This window comes from Oratosquilla oratoria, chromosome 30 (assembly GCF_046742065.1).
Source record: "Oratosquilla oratoria isolate Oo_2021 chromosome 30, ASM4674206v1, whole genome shotgun sequence".
Classification (NCBI taxonomy): domain Eukaryota; kingdom Metazoa; phylum Arthropoda; class Malacostraca; order Stomatopoda; family Squillidae; genus Oratosquilla; species Oratosquilla oratoria.
This window is the reverse complement of record NC_134806.1, coordinates 47479916-47500626: the sequence shown is the minus strand read 5'-3', so window position 1 is coordinate 47500626 and position 20711 is coordinate 47479916. Positions and strand designations below refer to the sequence as shown.

At 45.0% G+C, this 20711-nt stretch overlaps 2 protein-coding genes across 2 annotated transcripts in view; one reads left to right on the top strand and one right to left on the bottom strand.

Annotated features, from left to right (window-relative positions):
- The first annotated feature begins 88 nt into the window (after positions 1-88).
- Positions 89-1226, top strand: LOC143041322 (uncharacterized). The gene is made up of 2 exons (XM_076213145.1): positions 89-640; positions 774-1226. Exons 1-2 carry the CDS (start codon positions 89-91, stop codon positions 1173-1175), a joined length of 954 nt encoding a protein of 317 aa, XP_076069260.1. The 3' UTR covers positions 1176-1226.
- Positions 1227-14672: 13446 nt separating this feature from the next.
- The window catches only part of LOC143041153 (cGMP-dependent 3',5'-cyclic phosphodiesterase-like), a 199785-nt gene continuing 193746 nt past the window's right edge, over positions 14673-20711 (bottom strand). The window contains exons 12-14 of the mRNA XM_076212959.1: positions 16324-16466; positions 15662-15834; positions 14673-14897 (exon numbers count right to left, since the gene is read on the bottom strand). Of these exons, the coding sequence (XP_076069074.1) occupies positions 14693-14897; positions 15662-15834; positions 16324-16466 (521 nt within the window). The 3' untranslated portion in view covers positions 14673-14692. The remainder of the gene's footprint in view (positions 14898-15661; positions 15835-16323; positions 16467-20711) is intronic.

The following is a 20711-nucleotide window of genomic DNA, read 5'->3' as shown; positions in this document are numbered from 1 at the left end:
CATTCTTCAACCGTTGCACTGACAACACTCTGGAGAGGACACCCAAGGAGGTTAGACTACTCTACTCACATCACACTCACCGCTGACAATGGATAAGTACGTGACATCCACACTGAGGTCGAGAAACCCAAGTGCTCAGTCTGACACACGACACACGAACCCAAGCGGCCTCGCTGAGAGTGAATCTGACGCCAGCGATATCCAACTGCCAGAGTTTACGAGTCCGGAGCTGATGCCTGGCAAAAGTCGAGCCGAGGACATGAACATCGCCGACACCGAGGCCGAGCAAGCCGAGGGAGGTCACGGTTCCAGGAGGGAAAGGGACCTCTACAGAGACTGGGACATTCTCAAGCCCCTCTTCAAGTGTGGTGTCGGCAAGGACGCCGGGTTTGCCCTCTGCGCCGAGAAAAATTGCACTGCGAGGCTGAAGCTTCAGAATGACACCAACTTAAAGAAGCATTATGCCACCAAGCACCCTTTAGATAGTCCTGCCTTAAAAGCAGCCTTAGATGGCAGCAGCAAACGTGGCCGCTCTGCTTCTGGTGGTGGTCGGGATGCCAAAAGCCTCAGGCAGGGCTGTATTGAGGAGGCTATGGCTGAGAGGTTTGACCAGCAGAAGGCCCTTGACCTGTTTTATGAGGTAAGTTTTACTTTTAAAAGTTCTACTCTTTTAGTATGAAAATGATTTAATAAATCAATTAACTTTAATAAATAGAAATAATTTATAACAAAAATTTAACTTCAAATACTCGCACATCTTTTTTATGTTTCAGTGGATTATCCGCAACATGCTGCCCACCATAACAACAGAATCAGAGGCGCTCAGGGCCTTCTTCAACTACCTGAACCCTCAGTTCAAGCTGCCGTCCAGAAAAAAGCTTGGCAACGACATCAAGCATATGAACGCCAGGGCCAAAAATGAGCTCACCCAGATCATGTCCAAGCAGGACTACCTGGCCACCACTGCCGACAGCTGGTCGAGCCACAACCGGGCCTTCATAGGCTCCACAGTCTCGTGGTTGGACAAGGCCACCCTGGAGAGGACGACTGCAGTCTTGGGCATGAAGGAGGTGAAGGAGAGCCAGACAGCCGAGTACTTGGCGAGGTCCTTGAGCAAGCTGCATGAGGACTTCAGCATCATTGCACGACCACAGACAATGGCACAAACTATGTAAGTGCATTTGTCAACTTTGCACAAGAGGATGTCGTCATACAACCTGGCGAGGACAAGCCTGACGAAGAGCTGGCTGACGAGCCTCAGGTCATACCTATGGAGGAGGCCCTGGACCAGGCTGACGAAGCCGAGGTTAGCCTGCCTAAACACCAGAGGTGTGGTGCACACACTCTGAACCTCCTGGCGTCTGAGGATGTTTCCAAAGTTAGTATAATAATTTTATTTTTTTGAATTTAATGATACATACATATACCAAGGCTTTTTCCCCCTTATAAGGGGGGTAGCCAAGAAGAAAAAGGCATAAAATCATTACATCCCTGAATACACTCCACAACCCTCCACCCTCCCTCTTATCTTAGCAGCTCCTGAATGACAGGTCATCCCTGCACCTTGTCCACTGCCCTGGGTCAGAAGCAGTGTCACAAGACACAGCACCTCCACAGCAAGGCCGCTTCATTAAATCAGTGACCCCCCCCCCCTCTCTGTCCCCCCATTGCATAAAATGAGAGGACAGGGAGAAATCCCTTCAGGCTGCGTCAAATTTTGCTCACACATACTACCTCACCCCCCATCCACCTGCCCATAATTTATTCTTTTGGTAAAAACTAGAAAGATGTAAATTATTATTTATTATTTTTTAATTTGTGAATTGTAATAAAATATTAAATAAATATTCTTTTTCAGGTCCCACAATGGAACTATGGTAGCAGGAATATCTTCAGAAGGTTGGATGCCAAGGCACAGTCTTTGTGGAATGCCCAGGGCCGCCGAACTGTTGCAGCCAACGAGATAAAGGATGCTATCGGCAAAAAACTTAAAAGTCCCTGGCGCGACGAGGTGGAACTCCAGCTATGACAGCTATAAGATGCTTTCTGGCCTGCTACAGGACCTGGACACCCGTAAAAAGATCAATGATCTCTGTACCAGCATGCACCCCAACTCGATCCCCGCCTTTGTTGATGAGGACAACGAGGTCATCGCCGAGTACGTCAAAGTTATGGCCCCAGTTGCCAATGCTTTGGTCAAAATGCAGTCAGACCAACATGCCTACATGGGGAACTGCCTTCCCAACTAGATGGTGCTCCAGAGGGACTTGAACCTGCTTAGGGACGACAACAGCATCAAGCATGCCAAGCCCCTCGTCACCTACCTCCTGGGGACACAGGAGCACCATGGTAGAGACAAAAAGGGCTTCACTGAAAGGTAGATATTTTTAATATTTTAATATAATATAATAATAATAATATAATATAATCATATAAATAATCAAATAATATTTTATAGTAATTGAAATGAAAAAAAATTAATAATCATTAATCAATAATTAAATTAACTCGTACATACATACATACATATACCAAGGCTTTTTCCCCCTTACAAGGGAGGTAGCCAAAAAGGGAAAGGCATAAAATCATTTCCACCCATTCCATCCCTGAATACACTCCACACTCCTCCACCCTCCCTCTTATCTGAGCACCTCCTGGATGACGGGTCATCCCTGCACCTTGTCCACTGTCCTGGGTCGGAAGCAGTGTTGCAAGACACAGCACATCCACAGCAAGGCCATTTCATTAAATCGGCGACCTCCCCTCTCCGTCCCCCCATTGCATAAAAGGAGAGGACGGGGAGAAATCCTTTCGGGCTGCGTCAAATTTTGCTCACACATACTACCTATTCCCCTATCCCCCGCCCATTCCACCTCATGCAATCACAACATCATCCATATACAACCATTCTCCATTCACCCCTGTCTTCTGTTCTCTCCCGTCCTTCCTCAACAGACATTCTCCTCTTCCCCAAAGCCCCCTTCACCCCATCCATCCACCTCATCCTAGGACGTCCCCTCATGTTCACTCCCTCCACATCTGCCTTCCATACCTCTTTTACTAGTCTTTCTTCACTCATTCTTTCCATGTGTCCAAACCATCCTAATATTCTTTCATCAACCCTATTTCCCAGCTCCTTTTCCACCCCTGTTCTCCTCCTCACCTCCTCATTTCTCACTCTATCTAGCCTAGTAACCCCCATCATACTTCTCAGACACCTCATCTCAAACACATTCAAACTCCTCTCTTCTCTTATGTTCCATGTTTCTGCCCCATACAGTGCTGTTGGCACAATCACTCCTTCATATAGTCTCCTCTTAGCATCCATTCCCAAATGTCTATTCCTCATTACACTCTTTAATCCACCAAGGCATTTACTCGCTTCTCTCAATCTACATTCTACTTCCACCTTCACTCCACTTTTTCCTGCCACATTTGCACCCAAGTATCTAAAACTATCCACTTCCTCCAGTTGCTCTCCCTTAATGCTCACTTCCAGTCTACTGCCACTTTCACCCCTTGTACATCTCATCACCTTACTTTTACCCACATTTATCTTTAGCTTTCTTCTATCACATACTCTCCCAAACTCTGCCACCAACTTCCTCAATCCCTCCTCCGATCCTGCCACAATCGCAGTGTCGTCAGCAAACAACAGCTGGCTCACCTCCCACTTTTCTCCATTTTCTTTAACCATCTCCAATCCCTGACCCACTACCCTTGCATTTACCTCTCGCACCACCCTATCCATGTATAAGTTGAACAGCCAGGGCGACATAACGCATCCTTGACGAAGTCCCACCTTTACCTCGAACCACTCACTCTCTCCATTTCCAATCCTGACACAAGCTCTACTACTCTCATAAAAACTCTTGACAGCTCCCAGAAGCTTTCCTCCTATCCCGTATATCTGCATAACCTCCCATTGTGCCTTTCGGTCTACCCTATCATAAGCCTTTTCGAGATCCATAAAGGCCCAAAAAACATCCTTCCCCTTTCCTATAGCTTTCTCACATATTTGTCTTACCACAAAGATCTGATCTACACAACCTCTACCCATCCTAAATCCACACTGTTCCTCTCCTAATCCTCTCAATCAAGATCCTCCCATAAGCCTTCCCAACTACACTTAAGCTAATCCCTCTGAAACTACTACATTCACACTTGTCCCCTTTTCCCTTGTAAAGAGGAACTATACAGGCACTCCTCCAGTCCTCCGGCACTCTACCCTCTCTCCAGCAAACATTAAATAACCTCACCAGCCAGTCCACCATCACTGTACCTCCCTTTTTCAGACATTCTGCATGGCATCCATCCAGACCAGGTGCCTTACCTGCTTTCATCATCTTAACAACTGCCTTCACCTCATCCTTCCTTATTTCTCCTCCATTCTCCTCACTCATCACTCTCATTTTCTTAGCATTTCCCACTGCAGCTATCTTTCCCTCCCTATCCTCCTTCACATTTAGCAACTCCCTAAAATATTCTGCCCATCTTCCTCTTACTGCCTTCTCTTCCATTATCATCTCTCCATCTGCACCTTTTACCTTTTCTTCTCTACTTGATTCGCCTCCTCATCCTCTCTTAATTTCTTTCCAAAACATCTTTTTATTACTATCAACATTTTCTGTCATACTCATACACCATTTCACATCTGCTCTCCTCTTTGCCTCCTTTACCTTTTGCTTTACTTTTCTTTTCTTTGTACCTCTCATATGACTCCCTCGTCCTATTTTGTAACCAATCTGTGAAAGCTCGCTTCTTCTCTTCTACAACCTTCTTTGTTTCCTCATCCCACCATTCACTACCCTTTCTTCTATTTCCTCCTGTCCTTCTTGTTCCACACACCATCCTTGCACACTTTATGACTCCCTCCTTGAACCATCCCCATTCCTCCTCCACACCCAGCTCCACTCTATCCTTTACTCCCTCCCACTCCTCCTTCAGCTTCTTTCCGTACTCCTTCTCCTTTTCCTTTTGTCCCTTTCCTCTTTCTCCATCTATCCTCCACTCTCAACTTACCTTCCACCAAAAAATTATCTGATATTTCTCCACTCTCTCCCCTTAGAACATGTACATCCTTAACTCTTTCTACCATACTCCTATCTACCACTACATTGTCCATTAAAGCTCTTTCTACAACCATTCCTTCCATCACCCTCTCCCATGTGTAATTAGGCTTGACTTTCTCCCAAAACACTATATTTGCTATCATCAACTCTCTTTCTAGACACATCTCCACCTTCAACTCACCACTACGATTTATTTCTGGAACTCCACATTTCCCAACCACTCCATCGATTGGACAATTTCCTACCCTAGCATTAAGGTCTCCCAATACTATTACATTGACATTTCTCCCTAATCCCTCTATGCACTCATTTAAATCTATCCAAAAAGCCTCCCTCTCTTCTACATTCTTCTCACTACCAGGCCCATATGCACTTACAAAAACCCACATCTCCTTTCCCAGTTTCACCTTCATCCACATTATCCTTGAGGAAACCTCTTTCCACTCCACTACACGATTACCTATCTCTTCACATACTAGTAGAGCCACCCCTTCTCTCCCTCGCCCTCTCTTCACTCCTGATAACCTCCCACTTACATTCCTAAACTTACACTCGCTCTTCCCTCTCAACTTAGTTTCACTCAAAGCCAACACATCCATCTTTCTTCTCACAAACATACTACCTATCTCTTCCCTTTTACTCTCATCTGTACCACATCCACACACATTAAAAAGCCCAAACCTTAGGGTGCTGGTTGGAAAACTCCTAGACCCTCATATGCTTTTACGTTTTTTAGGAATGTCCCCTGTGGGGCTACAGGGAGAAGGATGCTTGGTCCTAATCTCCGTCCCTTTCTTCTCGCCTCTTACGATCCAAGTGGAAATACTTGGTGGCAGTATTCTTTTGCCCCCAGCACAGGGTATGTAGGCGAAAAAAGGAAAAGAATATTCAGAGAAATGATACAGGACAACAACAAGGGGTTGGGGGACAACATAACGGAGGAACAGTCGTAGTATAAATTTGTCATCATTTCTCTATGGAACTTGACAGGAATATTACAGCTCCCGTGACTGTGTGTCAATAGGTGTAAAATTGAGGTGTTTAATTTATTCAAGTAATACTTTGGATGTTTATCGGTCTATGTATAAATTTGAAAGCCAGCGTTGCACAAGGACGTTTTGGGGGTTCAGTGGAATGACCACGAAGATAAGATGATGAGATTTATTACATTTTATAAAATTATGATATTTTTTAATATAATATACTTATAAGGAGTGTGCACTGCATAACTCTACAGTCTAAACAAAGGCCTTATAAAGTGTAAATTTGACTGGAATCAGAGTCGGTACATTTTTACCGACTCCGACTCCAGTGACACCGTAATTGCTTCAGACGCCGACTCCGACTCCGACTCCACAGCCCAGGTTAAGATATCAGGGCCGGACTCGTAGTAATGGGTTTATATTAAACATATTTAGGTTGAAGAAGGAAATAGGGAGGAACTGGTTTACCGACAGAATGGTTAATTAATGAAAGGAATAGAATTGGTAACCTTGATGTAGTGATTGCTTAAACAATTGGTTGCTTTAAGAGATGATAAATTTATGGATGGGGGAGAAGGGTGGTAAGGGACATGGAACTGCCTAATGGTCTTTTACAGTCTCCTCAATTATTATGTTCGTAAAGAAGCATTTCATACAACACAACTGGGTATAGTAAATACATGTGTACTGTAATACTGATAAATGCATATTTCAGCATAGATATCCAAACGACTGATCTCATTAAGTTGGAGTATGTCGTCCCATAATTCTGTGTCGTCATCGGTCAACCTGGACCACAGAAGCTTACCTCGACAGAACTTTGTTGAGTTACGCATTAGCAAGTCGCAAGTTGAGGTCTTCTCTTAGATGGTTGATCCTCCATAGTGGTAAGCTCTCCTCTGTCCTTTTCTTCTTTTCCCCTCCCTCCCTTCTTCTCCGTCCCTTAATACTAAATACGTATTTGTTGGCATACAATTTTTTTTTTTAAGCATATCACAAAATTGCCCTGTGTCTAATGTAGCTATATTATAGATGCACAGATTAATACATTTTCCCAACAAAAGCACTAAAGAATTTTCAATAAATGCATGATGACGCACTATTTCTTTAAACAAAGTATCCACATCCAACCTGGTTATGGACCAAAAAGTCCCCCATCAGTATGCTCTTCCTTTGCAATCCTTTTTGTAATCTTTGTATCCTTGTAAAATAGTGGACGCGAGTATGCGTCTCATACGCTGGTAAATCCGGTAGCTATATTCAAACACCAGAGAGGGAAGGATATTGAAACAACATTTTCATCATTGTATTAATTCACTGAGAAAAATAATTACCATCTCTACATAATAGATTAACCAATTTGTCTCGAGAGTGAGAGGACACCCCTGTCAACGCAACGAGGCGTCCATCAGCCGACGTAGAATGACGTAGAGTGTGACGTTGCTACAGTGGTAGTGGTGGGCCGTCTGCAATAATGCACCAAGTTAGTGTACTTGAAGATTAGCTTTCACTCGTTTTGCATTTCTCTTCACTGCTGCGGGTGGTGGTTACATGAAAGGAGGGTGGGAGAGGGGGAGAGGAGTGGGTGGGAAAGGGGAGAGAGTGGGGGAAGGGAAGAGGGGGTAGAAGGGGAGAGGGTGGGTAAAGGGGGAGAAGGGGAAAGGAAGAGGGGGAGAGGGTGGGAGAAGGGAAAAGGGAGGGAGAAGGCAAAGAGAGGGGGAGGGGAAGGGTAAGATTGTGAATAAATGGCACAATCAATTCCTTGTTACGCTTTCCCAAAAATCCAGATGTTTATATTCTTTATATTCATCGTTTGTCCCGTCTTCCTCCAAATGTGACACAGCGTCTAGCCTCATGACGTCACTGGCCTGAGTTATGACGTCATTACGCCATCCACAATGACCTCACTACCCCCTAATTATGACGTCTTTACGCCATCAGTGATGACGTCACTACCCCGAAGTTATGACGCCATTACACTCCACAATGAACGTTGTTACCCCCTGAATTATATGGCGTTACACCATCCACAATGACGTCATTATTCCCAGAAGAGAAGTTATTCTGAACGCCATGACGTCACTATGCTTATTTCGGTGTTACCAATAAAACTATCCTCCTATTCTCCCTCCCCCTCCTTAGTCCTCCTACTCCCCCCTCCCACTCTCCTTCTCCCTCCCCCCGCTATTAACGTACAGAAGACGATTTCACTGTGTCGGTAAAGGCCATGTCACACTATGCATCTTTTGAGTCTGGGCGGCCTGGGGCGGGAGTGAAGGACACGCGTGCCTTTGATCCTTTTATCCGTCCTGTGTTTCAAACTGTGACTCATTGCTGTGACGAGCGCTACTCAGTTCGTCAAAGCTGTCACAGCTTTGTACGGGTGACGTCTCACTTGCCACAGGCGCAAACCTTGCACAGTTCTACGCGTTGGATAACGTCCTCACGACGTCAGTGGAGCTGGGACTTCTGTGACACGATGAGTGGGGCCGTTTAGTGGGTCTTCTGTCACGCATCCATTGCCCCTACGCGGTTCAGTTTGAATATGTTGTAGAGACAGCTGGGTTCAGTTCCCCGTGATTTGACGTGTAGTTTGACGGGGCCTTTATGCTTCACCAACACTTCTATCCAAACGTGAAAGACCAAATTTTTAGAGGTCAGAGGCCAATTTGTTAAAGGTCAGAGGCCAATTTGTGAGAGATCACAGGCCAATTTTTGAGAGGCCAAAGACTGATTTCCAAGACATCAAAGGCCAATTTTTGAGAGACCAAAACTAATTTCTTGGAGGTCAAAGACCAATTTTTAAGAGGCCAAGACCAATTTTTGAGAAAGAGTTAAGGGATCCCTCTAATCATTGGAGGAAGGGGAAAGGATCTCAGGAGGGCTTGTAGGGTTTATTTTTAGGGCTTAAGGTTGAGGTTTAGTTTTAGGGTTTAGGGTTTAGTTTTAGGGCTTAAGGTTGAGGTTTAGGTTTAGGGTTTAGGACTTGGGTTCACAAAGATCTTTTCTGTCACCGTTTGTTCTTGGTCAACGTGCCGACATGACGTCACTGGATTTTGCCACATCAGAAGATACATACGTACATATATACATGAATAAATGTACATATACATAGCACATGTGTGCACGGGAGCACTTGTACATATGAACAATGTACATATGCTGGCATGTGCCGAGGAAGGTCCCCTCCCAGCTAACCTCCCCCTAACTAAAAAAGAAAAAAATATATAAGAATAATAATGATAATAATAATGAAAATAATGTGTCATAATAATTGAAAAAAATAATAATGGTATTAATGTTAATACATCAGTACACAAATAACACCCTTGCATCGGGACAACAACAGAAGGGACTCGGAAACCCGTTTTCTTTTCGTCTATTTCCCCCGGGCCCTGTTCACACTAGTGTTTTGAACCGCACGGTTGTGTGTGCACGTTTCCACTGACTTTAATTGTAAACAATCCGCCGGGGTTCAAACTGCTGCGGTTGAAGCCACTCGTATGAACAGAACCTCAAGGAAACTGAAGGCAAACGTATACTTGGACTGGACTCGATTCTAAGAAAATAGAGACATTTACATGTGTAAATCAATAACCAAATAAGGGTTACTGCATTAGCACATAGGCATCCAGAAACAGAGGGGCATCCCTACCAATTTTACTGGTTGCGAGTTGAGCATAGGTATTCACCTCGGATCTGCTGCAGTCTCTGTCGAGACAGCCAGACACCTCCCTACGGCAGTGAGCTCAGAGCTCATTATTTGCCGATCTCTGGGTAGGTCTGAGACCACTCACACACCACACACCGGGACAGCAAGGTCACAACTCCTTGACTAACGTCCCATACCTACTCACTGCTAGGTGAACAGGGGCTACACGTGAAAGGAGACAAACCCAACTTATCTCCGCCCGGCCGGGGAATCGAACCCCGGTTCTCTGGCTTGTGAGGCCAGTGCTTTTGTGTGTGTGTGTGTGTGTGTGTGTGTGTGTGTGTGTGTGTGTGTGTGTGTGTGTGTGTTGATGGTATATATGGTCAGGATATTTTTCTCTTATACATACCTCATTGAAAGTAATGGCTACTTGTGTGTTTATTATTTTCTTAAGAGTAGTTTCCATATTTCTTACTATGAACTTGTTCTCCTTTGAAAGGAGAGTTATGACTTCAATATAGGTGGTCATTATAGCTATAATGACCATCTACAGTGAAGTCATAACCCTCCTTTCAAAGGGAACAAGTTCACAGTAAGATATATGGAAAATACTCTTAAGAAAATAACAAGCAAACAACTAGCCATCACTATCAATGATATATATTGAAGGCTTATGCCTTTCGCAATCCATACTTAATTCAAAACCAGTAAAAGCAGTGGGGATGCCCCTTTGTTTCTGGATGCCTGAATTGTAACCATCAGTAGCCCACCCCTTAAGGTTCCATAAAAAAGAAAAGAAAAGGAATAAAAAAAAAAAAAAAAACCTGTTGTCATTGGACATGATTTTCACAGGAAGTTTGGGGGTGGGAGTTGTCCACGTGTTAACCCTCTTGCTGCGGAGAGGTTAAGAGGGGTTTACCTTAACCTCAATGGAATATCTGTCGGCGGAAGCTAGAGCATACTAGTCATCAAATGCACCGGAAGGGGCTAAAGCTTAATCCCTGTATGACAATGTTGGCTCGTACACGTCTTCAGTGACCCAAAACCTCATCCACGAGGAGCTGAAGCCTCGTTGGCACGAGGGGGAGTGGGGTGGGCTAGTTTAGTAGCCGCTAGTGCTAGCTGCAAGTGAACTTAATGGCAAGTAGGTGTTGACACTAGGATAGTTTGCAGGCAAGCGGACTAACTCTTTGTTCACATTGGTCAAGTAGAGGGTGAGTTGACAAGTCGCTTGTAGCACCAACGGCTACTGAACTCGCCCCATGTCAGTTAATGTTGACACTACAACAGTTTGGCGGTGAGTTGACTAACTTTCTGTTGACATTGGTCGAGTAGAGGGCGAGTTGACAAGTTGCTTGTGGCACTAGTGGCTACTAAACGAGGCTTAAAGGGAGAGAGTTGTCCACTCGGTCTTTAACCTCGTCAGGAAAGCAAAGGATCAAACCTGAGAGTAACACCACCGAATTGAATCTTTCAATCCAATTATTTCGTATGACGTCGCCGTATTGAAGGCGTCAAAATTCTCCAGAAGAGGTGAAAGTTCTTCAAAATAGGTTCAAGTTCTCCGGAAGAGGGTTAAAGTTGGTTAATGCTCTTCGGAAGAGGTTGACGTCATTCGGGACTGGGTCTTCTTACGAACTCTTCGTGACATTAAGTAGCGATGGAGTCTTCCTCCTGACGGCGGAAGACCTACGTCGTTGGCCCCTCTCCTCACTCAAGTACGACCTCGGCCCCTCTCCTCAAGTACGACCTCCTCCCTTCACGCCCCTTGTCCTCCACTCTTGCCTGGGTGCCCTAAGGTCGCTCGATACCTTTGGTCATACAGCACCTTAAAAGGCGATAAACAATATGTATGGTCATCGCTAGTAGCAGCGATGTCATTCAAATGATCAACCCGTCCGCTGCGAGCTTCGAACCAAGGTCCAGTTGGTGAAGAAAGTGAAGAGAGTAAGCCATGAGGCGCTGAGCAGTTGCGGCCGAAGCCGTCACCTTTTTCCGTATGCAATTTGGTCGACTGTTGGGGCAGGTAGCATTCACTGCTGGGAATCTGAGAATAGTGCGGGATTCGAACCCAAAGCAGAGCGAATACAAGACCAGCACGCCTCTGATTACGCAAACAGTTCACTCGGAGTGAGCGGGATTTACGCCAAGGTGGACCTTGGTTCGAAGCTCGCGACGGTCTCGAGGTTGCTTGGCGCCGAGCCGATTCTCACCAACCTTTGTGGAAAAAAAATAACTTTCAGTATTCTAGACTTCCCTAAGAACATTTCAACATTGTTTTTTTATATTTTCGTAAAGATTTACCCTCTCTTAGTGTGCCGTTCAGTTTCTCGGTACACGTCGCAAAGGTAATTTGACGTTCGGATATTCGAACAACCGAAGATTGTAACCAAAATCGTTTCGACACGATCTTGCAACGGTTGGCAGTAATCGGCCCAGTGTGAAGCCACCTTTAGTCGTTTTAAATCGAATCCCTTCCCACCCGAAGGGCGACCATAGGGCACCTGAAGGACTCCGAACAGCGGACCACCACATCCAGCTCCTTGTGAAATCACAACACCCTCACAACTCCTTTCCCCCTTCGACGTAATTGAGGCATCCAGAAACAGAGGGGCACCTGTGCCACTCTTTCACTGGTTTCGGGTGAAGTACGTGTATACCGTATATATATATATATAGAGAGGATTCTTATGCCTTTCGTGATCCGTGCTTACCTTGAAACCATTACGAGCGGCACGGATGCCCCTCTGTTTCTGGACCCCTGATTATACAATATGACTTACAATAATAACAACAACCTTGAGGTCATTCTAGGGGTTGTCTTTGAGCCTTGTGCCCCTTGAGGTCATCCTCCGGTTCTCGAGTCCTCCTCGAGCATCGCAAGGAATCTTCACTGCGCCTCCTGATCTTCCAACGTGGAGACGTAAGTATTATCTTAAAGGTTACCTCCCCTCAAGGGGCAGCGCGTACTCTTAACGTAACGGACAACTGTCGTCTCGTTCTCTTTGGGAGAACACAGTTGTCATTCAGCTGCATGGCCCTTCAGGCCAGACGTCAACTGAAATCTATTTGCACCATTGTTTTTAATAAATATATTATTTGTTTCTCCTTTTTTTCGAAGCAAATTACGTTTCTTTAAAAAATATATTGCAGTCTAAATCAAACTGAGGTTTATTTGTTAAAATTTTGAAAGTAAAGTAAAAAGGCCATTATCTATTGTTGACAGTGGCATGTTAAAACTATAAATAGGAGGGCAGGCACCTCTGCCTTCTAGATCCTTCTAAAACAACAGAGTCCACCTTCTAGTAATGTCCGTATATCTAGAAGTTCCCGGGAGCTTCTGACGACTATCCTGACGCTTCTAGATCATTCTAGATGCGTCCACCGTCTACATTTTCTTCACAGTGCCTCCTGCACTCTAAAACCCTATGTTTTTGTGCCTCTATGTGCACAGTTTGGTCGTAAGAACACTCTCGGTCACCCGGGACTTCTTCAGTCTTCTCGAAAACTTCCTCCTTCGCCTCCACTGCCGAGCTGCAGCAGTGAACCACTAGGAGTTGAAGTCCTGTAGGCAGTTCACGGCTGTATAACATCGCTCTGACAACTCCTGCGATGGCTCTGGTGCCTAACCGTAACAGCCTTGCTGTCCCTGTAGCCTGGGTGACCGCTGGTCCTCCACGTCTCGTCTCTTCCTGGCTTTCACACTGGAAGGACGCAATGTCCGTGATCGACATCGAGCGACGGAGGCCACACAGTCTCGACCAGCCCAGTCCAGCCAAGGACCCTGACAGACAACGGCAGGGATGTCGCTAAGGGCGTGTCCGTTGGGCGAGCTTCGTAAACATCGGTTTCCAAAATAACTCCGGAATGAACCTGTGCTTTGCGGTCTCTGGTAGTGTTTCCAGACGTCGTGGCACCTAGAATTGTTCCTGGAATGTCTCCAGACTACCTGGTATCCGAAATGGTCCCGGACTTAATGCGTGAAGTCTTCTTACGAATCAGTAGCGTGCGAATCGTCCCTGGGTGGCTTCTGAGCGTCAACTCCAGAAACTCCCCGGAATCTCCTGGAATGTTCCTGGAATTCGGACAGCCGCCAGAAGGTTATTATGTCTTAACTCGAAACTCTTCTCGTATTCTGTCGCTTCCAGACTCTCTCTTTTCCCTTTGGCCATCTCAGGAGCGTCTTTGTAAAAAAACACTAACTCCGGGTCACGTGGTCTCCTACAGTTCTTCTTGAAGGTCACCGACATTTCCAGGGTTCTACCGCTTCCCAAAGGTCCCTGACACTACCAGGGCTCCAAGGTCTCCTCAAGGTCTTCTAGAAGGTCCCTGAAACTTCCAGGGTTCCACGACTTCCCAAAGGTCCCTGGACGCTTGTAGTACCCGAACTGACCCGACAGTGCAGTACCTGGACTGGCCCTGGAGTAGCACCTGGAAGTCTCGTCTCTCGATCCGACGTGTACGGTTCGGAGGAACCGCAGTTAATGGTGAAGCTAAGCCTGGACAGAATATTCACTAATTTAATATTAAAAGTTGTCGGTGTCTTTTTTTTTTTCCTTATTTTCGCCCCATGGAGGCGAAGAGGAAAGGTTCTACAGTCTTCTTGGAGTCGGGCCGTTGCCTGTCTTGGTCGCGCGTGTGTGTGTTTGTTTGTTTGTGTGTGTGTGTGTAAGTAAGTAACCTCCAGGTTAATGTTTACAAAATTGACTTCAAAGACTCTCTGCAGGTCACGAAGATGATGATGATGATGATGGATTTCTGGAAATTCTTCAAAAAATGTCCGCTGAAGACATGAAAGGGTGCTCATATCCGAGAACGGGGGGAAAAGGACAAGCACATGCGCGCTATTGTGAACTCCAGACCGCACACCTACGCAAAAAATCGAAAAATCTTTTGGATGGGGCTCCCTTCCTACTACTCCACCCCATCCGTCTTTTTCTTCTTTTTTCCTCCCCTCCTCCTCCTCCTCCTCTCCTCCCTGGACCTCAGGAAGTCGTTGACTGATCCTCCTCTAAGACAGCCGCCGCCAGCTCCTCCTCGAGGGACGAGTCGTCCTCGAAGACCTCTAAAGACGACGTTGATTCGTGTTTCCGTCGTTTGTAAACGTCTCGAAGTCGCGCCCAGTTCCTGCGGTTGGCCTTCACGCACTCGTAGGGCTCCACTGCCGGCGGGAAGAGTATTCCGAGGATCCTGCAAGAGAGGAGAACCATTAGCATAGGTCGAGGCTAACCTCAAGGTCAAATTTGAGGTCAAGTTCAAGGTCAACCTCAAGGCTGAGGTCAAGGTCAACCTTAAGGTTGAAGTCAACCTCAAAGTTGAAGTCAACCTCAAAGTTGAAGTCAACCTCAAAGTTGAAGTCAACCTCAAGGTTGAAGTCAACCTCAAAGTCAAGGTAAATTTCAAGGTCAACCTCATGGTTGAGGTCAACCTCAAAGTCGAGGTCAACCTCAAGGTCAAGGTCCAAGTCAACTTCAAAATCAAGAAACGTAAAGAGTAAAACCAGCGTTGCTTCAAGTTTCACGGGTTCCAGCAACTTGAGAAAGACGCCGGTCGAAACCGGTTGGGTGAAGGTGGCAGCACACTAGGCATTTCTCGCTAGCATGCTACTTGCTCTTGCTAACCGTCTCCAATCCCCTGCGCATCACTCTCGCACCACCCCGTCCATGTGTGCTTGCATTGGACAGACATTGAACGTGTCGCCATGGCTGTTCAATGCGTTTTCAGTGGAGGTGGATGAGAAGGTGGGCAGGGGGATATGAAACGGTGGACGGAGGTGTGAGGTGAGCCAGTTGTTGTTTGCGGATGACACTGCGCTTATGTCAAGAGCAGCGTTTCTCAACCTTTTTACCTTTGCGTCACCTTTAAAACAAATGGCATGTCTCGAGGAACTACCTGGGTCACGCCAAAGGGCTCAAGTTAGAGTCGATAGAGTATAGGGCGTGGTCTGCACTTACTCGTAGACGGGGAGAGCGATATTGTCGACGAATCCGAGTTGGAGTTCGGGGATGAAGGCTTTCTCACGATCCATCATCTCGATGGGCATGTTGCCCATCGCCTTCTCGAGATCGCCCTGAGTGAAGAACTCCTTGTAGATGAGTTCGGCCACTCGCTTGGAGGACACCCAGTCCTGGAGGAGGAAGAACGAGGATTAACCACAATAAGAACAAAAGAACGGAGGAGACCCTATGGCCTACACAAGGCAGTTCCGTGTCCCGTACAACCTGTCATCCCCATGCATAAAGTTATCAAACCTTCTCTAAAAAAAACTCATCGGTTCAGCACTCGTTACATAAGAACGGAGGAGACTGCAGGAGACCATAGGGCCTACTACACCAAGTCCCTTACCAACTCTCATCCCCATCCGTAAAGTTATCTCATGAAACAACCAATGTTTCATGTTCACTACATGTTGACTTAAGTCTATGATACTCATTAACCACTATGTTAGGAAGCCAGTTCATGCCTATTGCCTTCTTAACCCTAAATTTGGTAAACAGTGACCTTAGGATAATATTTTGATTTTTTAGATTATTACTATTATTATTATTATATTATTATTATTATTATTATTATTATTTTTATGTCCGATGGGTTTTTTGTCCGGTCATCTACGTACCTTGGTCTGGTCTGAAAGGTCTGCAGCGGTCATGAGAAGGCAGGTAAGTAGAAAGTGGTCCCTCGCGCTGCTGCTATTGTATCCTCGGCGTGCCATCTCCTTAATCTCCCCCAAAAGTCGCAGATGGTGCGCCAAGTCCGTTGCTGTTGAAGAAATTGACCTCAATGACCAAGGATGACCTACCCAAATAACCACCTTTTCGCTTACTTCCCAATTGAAGCGTCCAGAGACAGAGGGGCATCCCTGCCGATTGTACGGGTTTCGAGTTAAGCACGGATCGAGAAAGGCGTAAGATTCCTCTCTATATTTGTGCTTCACTCGAAAATGGTGAATGTGGCGGGGATGCCCCTCTGTCTCTGGATGCTTCGTGCATGTCAAAACTCACTTTGCAAGGTGACAGCGGAAAGAGAAGCGAAAGATGCAAGTGGTGTTCGGGGGCGTAGAAGCTACACAACGCAAAACTGTTACTGTCCCCCTTGGGGAATGGGGAGATGTGTGGCGTTCGACATCGTACAAAGTACACAATATTGTATACTGTTACTGTATCCTCTGGGCAATGAAAAGGGTGTGAGGTGCCTGTATAGGGCAGTACAAGCGTTGAACTCTCACCCGGGAGGGTAACGGTTATCGATAACGAGCCCAGCACATGATCCAAGACAATGGTGATGAAACACACACACACACACACACACACACACACACATATGTAGTTTATTTATTTATATATTTATTTACGCTGTGTAACAACTCCCAGCCAGTTGCTCTGTTACTCTCCTCCACTCTCCACCACTCTCCACTTGTATTCCACCTTCATGCTTCCACTCTGATTCCGCCTTCACGCTCCACCAACTGATATGATTGGAAGTCGACGGATCGTGTCGGAGAAGAAAGCGACCAATCAGAGGCGAGAGATTAGGGTCTGTGTGTCGTCGTTGCTGCTCGCACCTTTGCCCTCGATGGTGTCCGAGGCAAGTCACAGCAGGACTTGGTGGCCCTCCACCCGTGGGTGAGATTGTGGCCCAATCAGACCAAGTGGCAAAAAAAAAAAAAGAAGAGGAAGAAGAGGAGGAAGAAGAAGAATAAGAAGAAGAGGAAGAAGAAGAGGAAGAAGAGGAAGAAGAAGAGGAAGAAGAAGAAGAGGAAGAAGAAGAGGAAGAAGAAGAGGAAGAAGAAGAAGAGGAAGAAGAAGAGGAAGAAGAAGAAGAAGAGGAAGAAGAGGAGGAAGAAGAAGAAGAGGAAGAAGAAGAAGAAGAGGAGGAGGAAGAAGAGGAAGGGGAAGAAGAAGAAGAGGAGGAAGAAGAAGAAGAAGAGGAGGAAGAAGAGGAGGAAGAAGAGGAGGAAGAAGAGGAAGGGGAAGAAGAAGAGGAAGAAGAGGAAGAAGAAGAAGAAGAGGAAGAAGAGGAAGGGGAAGAAGAAGGGGAAGAAGAAGAGGAAGAAGAGGAGGAGGAAGAAGGAAGAAAGAAAGAAGTCAGGTCACCGATTTGGCCCAATCTTGCCCCAGAGGGAGAGAGGGAGAGTTGTGCACCGCAAGGTATACGGGAGGATCCTGGACCGAAGGACCTCTGCATGAGGGGACCAAACATAGTTTAACCCTTTCTCCGATTTTTCACAGTATCAGGACAGTGCCATGCAGTGCAAGTACAGTGCACTACAAGTCAAATGTACTGTAGTACAAGTACACTGCAATATAGTACAAATACAGTGCACTACAGTGCTGGTGTCCATAGAAGGCCAGGTGGCCCAATCAGAGCAAGTGCACTGTACTGGTACTGTAGTGCACTGCACTGGTACTGTAGTACACTGTACTGGTACTGTAGTGCATTGTACTGATGTTTATCGGTCTGTGTATAAATTTGAAAGCCAGCGTTGCACAAGGACGTTTTGGGGGTTTAGTGGAATGACCACGAAGATAAGACGACGAGATTTATTACATTTTATATGTATTTTTTTTTTCTTTTTTATATAATCTACTTATAAGGAGTGTGCACTGCATAACTCTACAGACTAAACGAAGGCATTATAAAGTGTAAATTTAACTGGAGTCGGAGTCGGTATATTTTTACCGACTCCGACTCCGACTCCAGTGACCGTAATTGCTTCCGAATCCAACTCCGACTCCACAGCCTTGGTACTATAGTAGTACTGTAGTCCACTGGACTATCACTGCAGTGCAATGTACTAGGACTGTATTAGTTCTATAGTGCACTGTGTTTGTACTATATTGCAGTGTAATTGTATGGCAGTGCATTGTACTTGTATTCCAGTGCAATGTACTTGTACTGCAGTTCAATATTCTAATACTTCACTGTATTAATGCTATAGTGCACTGTTCTAGTACAGTGCTTTGTAACAGTATTGTAGTACATTGTACTATTACTGTGGTGCACTGAACTAGTATTGTAGTGCAAAGTACTAGTACTGTACTGCAGTGTACTATTAGTGCATTCTACAGGTAATGTAATGCACTGTACTGTAGTGCATTGTACTTGTCCTATAGTCTACTGGTAATGTAGTCCACTCTACTGGCACTAGAATGTACTGTACTGGTAGTGTAGTGTAGTGTTGTAGTTTACTAGTACTATAGTGCCCTGTACTAATACTGTAGTGCACTGTATTAGCACTTGTGCACTGTACTAGCACTTGTGCACTGTACTAGCACTTGTGCACTGTAATAGCACTGTTGTGCACTGTACTAGTACTGTTATAGTGCTACAGTGCACTGTTCTATTACTGTAGTGTACTGTTCTAGTACTGCAGTGCACTGTACTGGTATTGTAGGATGCTCTACTAGTACTATAGTGCACTGTATTCTTACTCTAATGCTCTTTACTAGCACTGTAATGCACTATACCAGCACTGTAGAAGAATGTACTAGAATTGTAGCACACTGTACTAACACTGTATTGCAGTATCACTGTGGTTCATTGAAGTAGCAGTGTACTAGAATTGTAGTGCACTGCACTAGTACTGTAATTCACTGGACTAGTACTGCAGTGCGCTGTACTGGTACTGTAGTGCACCGTACTAGCACTGTAGTGCACTGTACTAGTACTTAAGTGCAGTATTCTAGCAGTACTGTGCATAGTAGAACTATATTGAATTGATATCACTGTACTATGGTGCAAATTACTAATACTGTAGTGCACTGTATTAGTACTGTAGTGATCTGTGCTAGCACTGCAGTGTACTAGTGTTGTAGTCCACTGTACTAGAACTGTAATGCACTGTACTAGTAATGTAATGCACTGTACTAGTAATGTAATGCACTGTACTTAATGCCGTAGCGCTCTGTACTATTACTGTAGTGCACGGTACTTCCATTGTAATGCACTATAGTGCACTAGCATTTGTGTACTGTATTAGTACTGTGATTATATTGTAGTGTGCTGTTTGTACTACGGTACATTGTACTTGTACTGCAGCGAACTGTTCTAGTACTATAGTGCATCGTTCTAGCACTCCAGTTCACTAATAGTAATACAATGCACTGGTTGTATTGCATTGTACTACTAAGTATTTCAGCGGCTTTGACCCATCGTTTTTCGCTCATATTTCCGAAATAACCATTCACATCAGTATGATATATTAGCACAGCCTAATTCACACCCTGCCATAATTTTTTTCGTTATAGTGCATTCACAAGTGTAATTACGGCGTTTACTCTTGATATTAAGTGTGTCGTAGCCGACACCCGTGAAGTAAATCGAACAGGTGAAGTCGTGACGTCATCACAAACTACCTCGTGTATCCCAAATTCACTTGTTCGATTTACTTCACGGGTGTCGGCTACGACACACTTAATATCAAGAGTAAACACCGTAATTAAATACACTTGTGAATGCACTATAACGTCAAAAATTATGGCAGGGTGTGAATTAGGCTGTGCTAATATACCATGCTGATGTGAATGATTATTTCGGAAATATGAGCGAAAAACGATGGGTCAAAGCCGCTGAAATACTTAGTAGTACTATAGTGCTATTTCCAGTGTTTCATTGTTATTACCGTGGTTTGGTTTCGTTACTATTACCAGAGTTTATTTCGTTACTATTACCAGGATTTAGTTACTCTTACTAGTTCCGTTACCGGGGTTTCATTACTTTTGCAAGTGTTTATTTTATTACTATTACCAGAATTTAGTTACTTTTACTACAATTTCGTTACTATTACCAGTGTTTATTTCGTTACTATTACGAAGATTTAGTTACTTTTATCAGTGTTTATTTCGTTACTATTACCATGATTTAGTTACTTTTACTACAATTTCGTTACTAATACCAGATCTTCGTTACTTTTACCAGTGTTCATTTCGTTACTATTTCCGGGGTTTTGTTACTACCAGAACATTATAGTGCAGTTTACTAAAGTTCTAGTACAGTGCATTACAA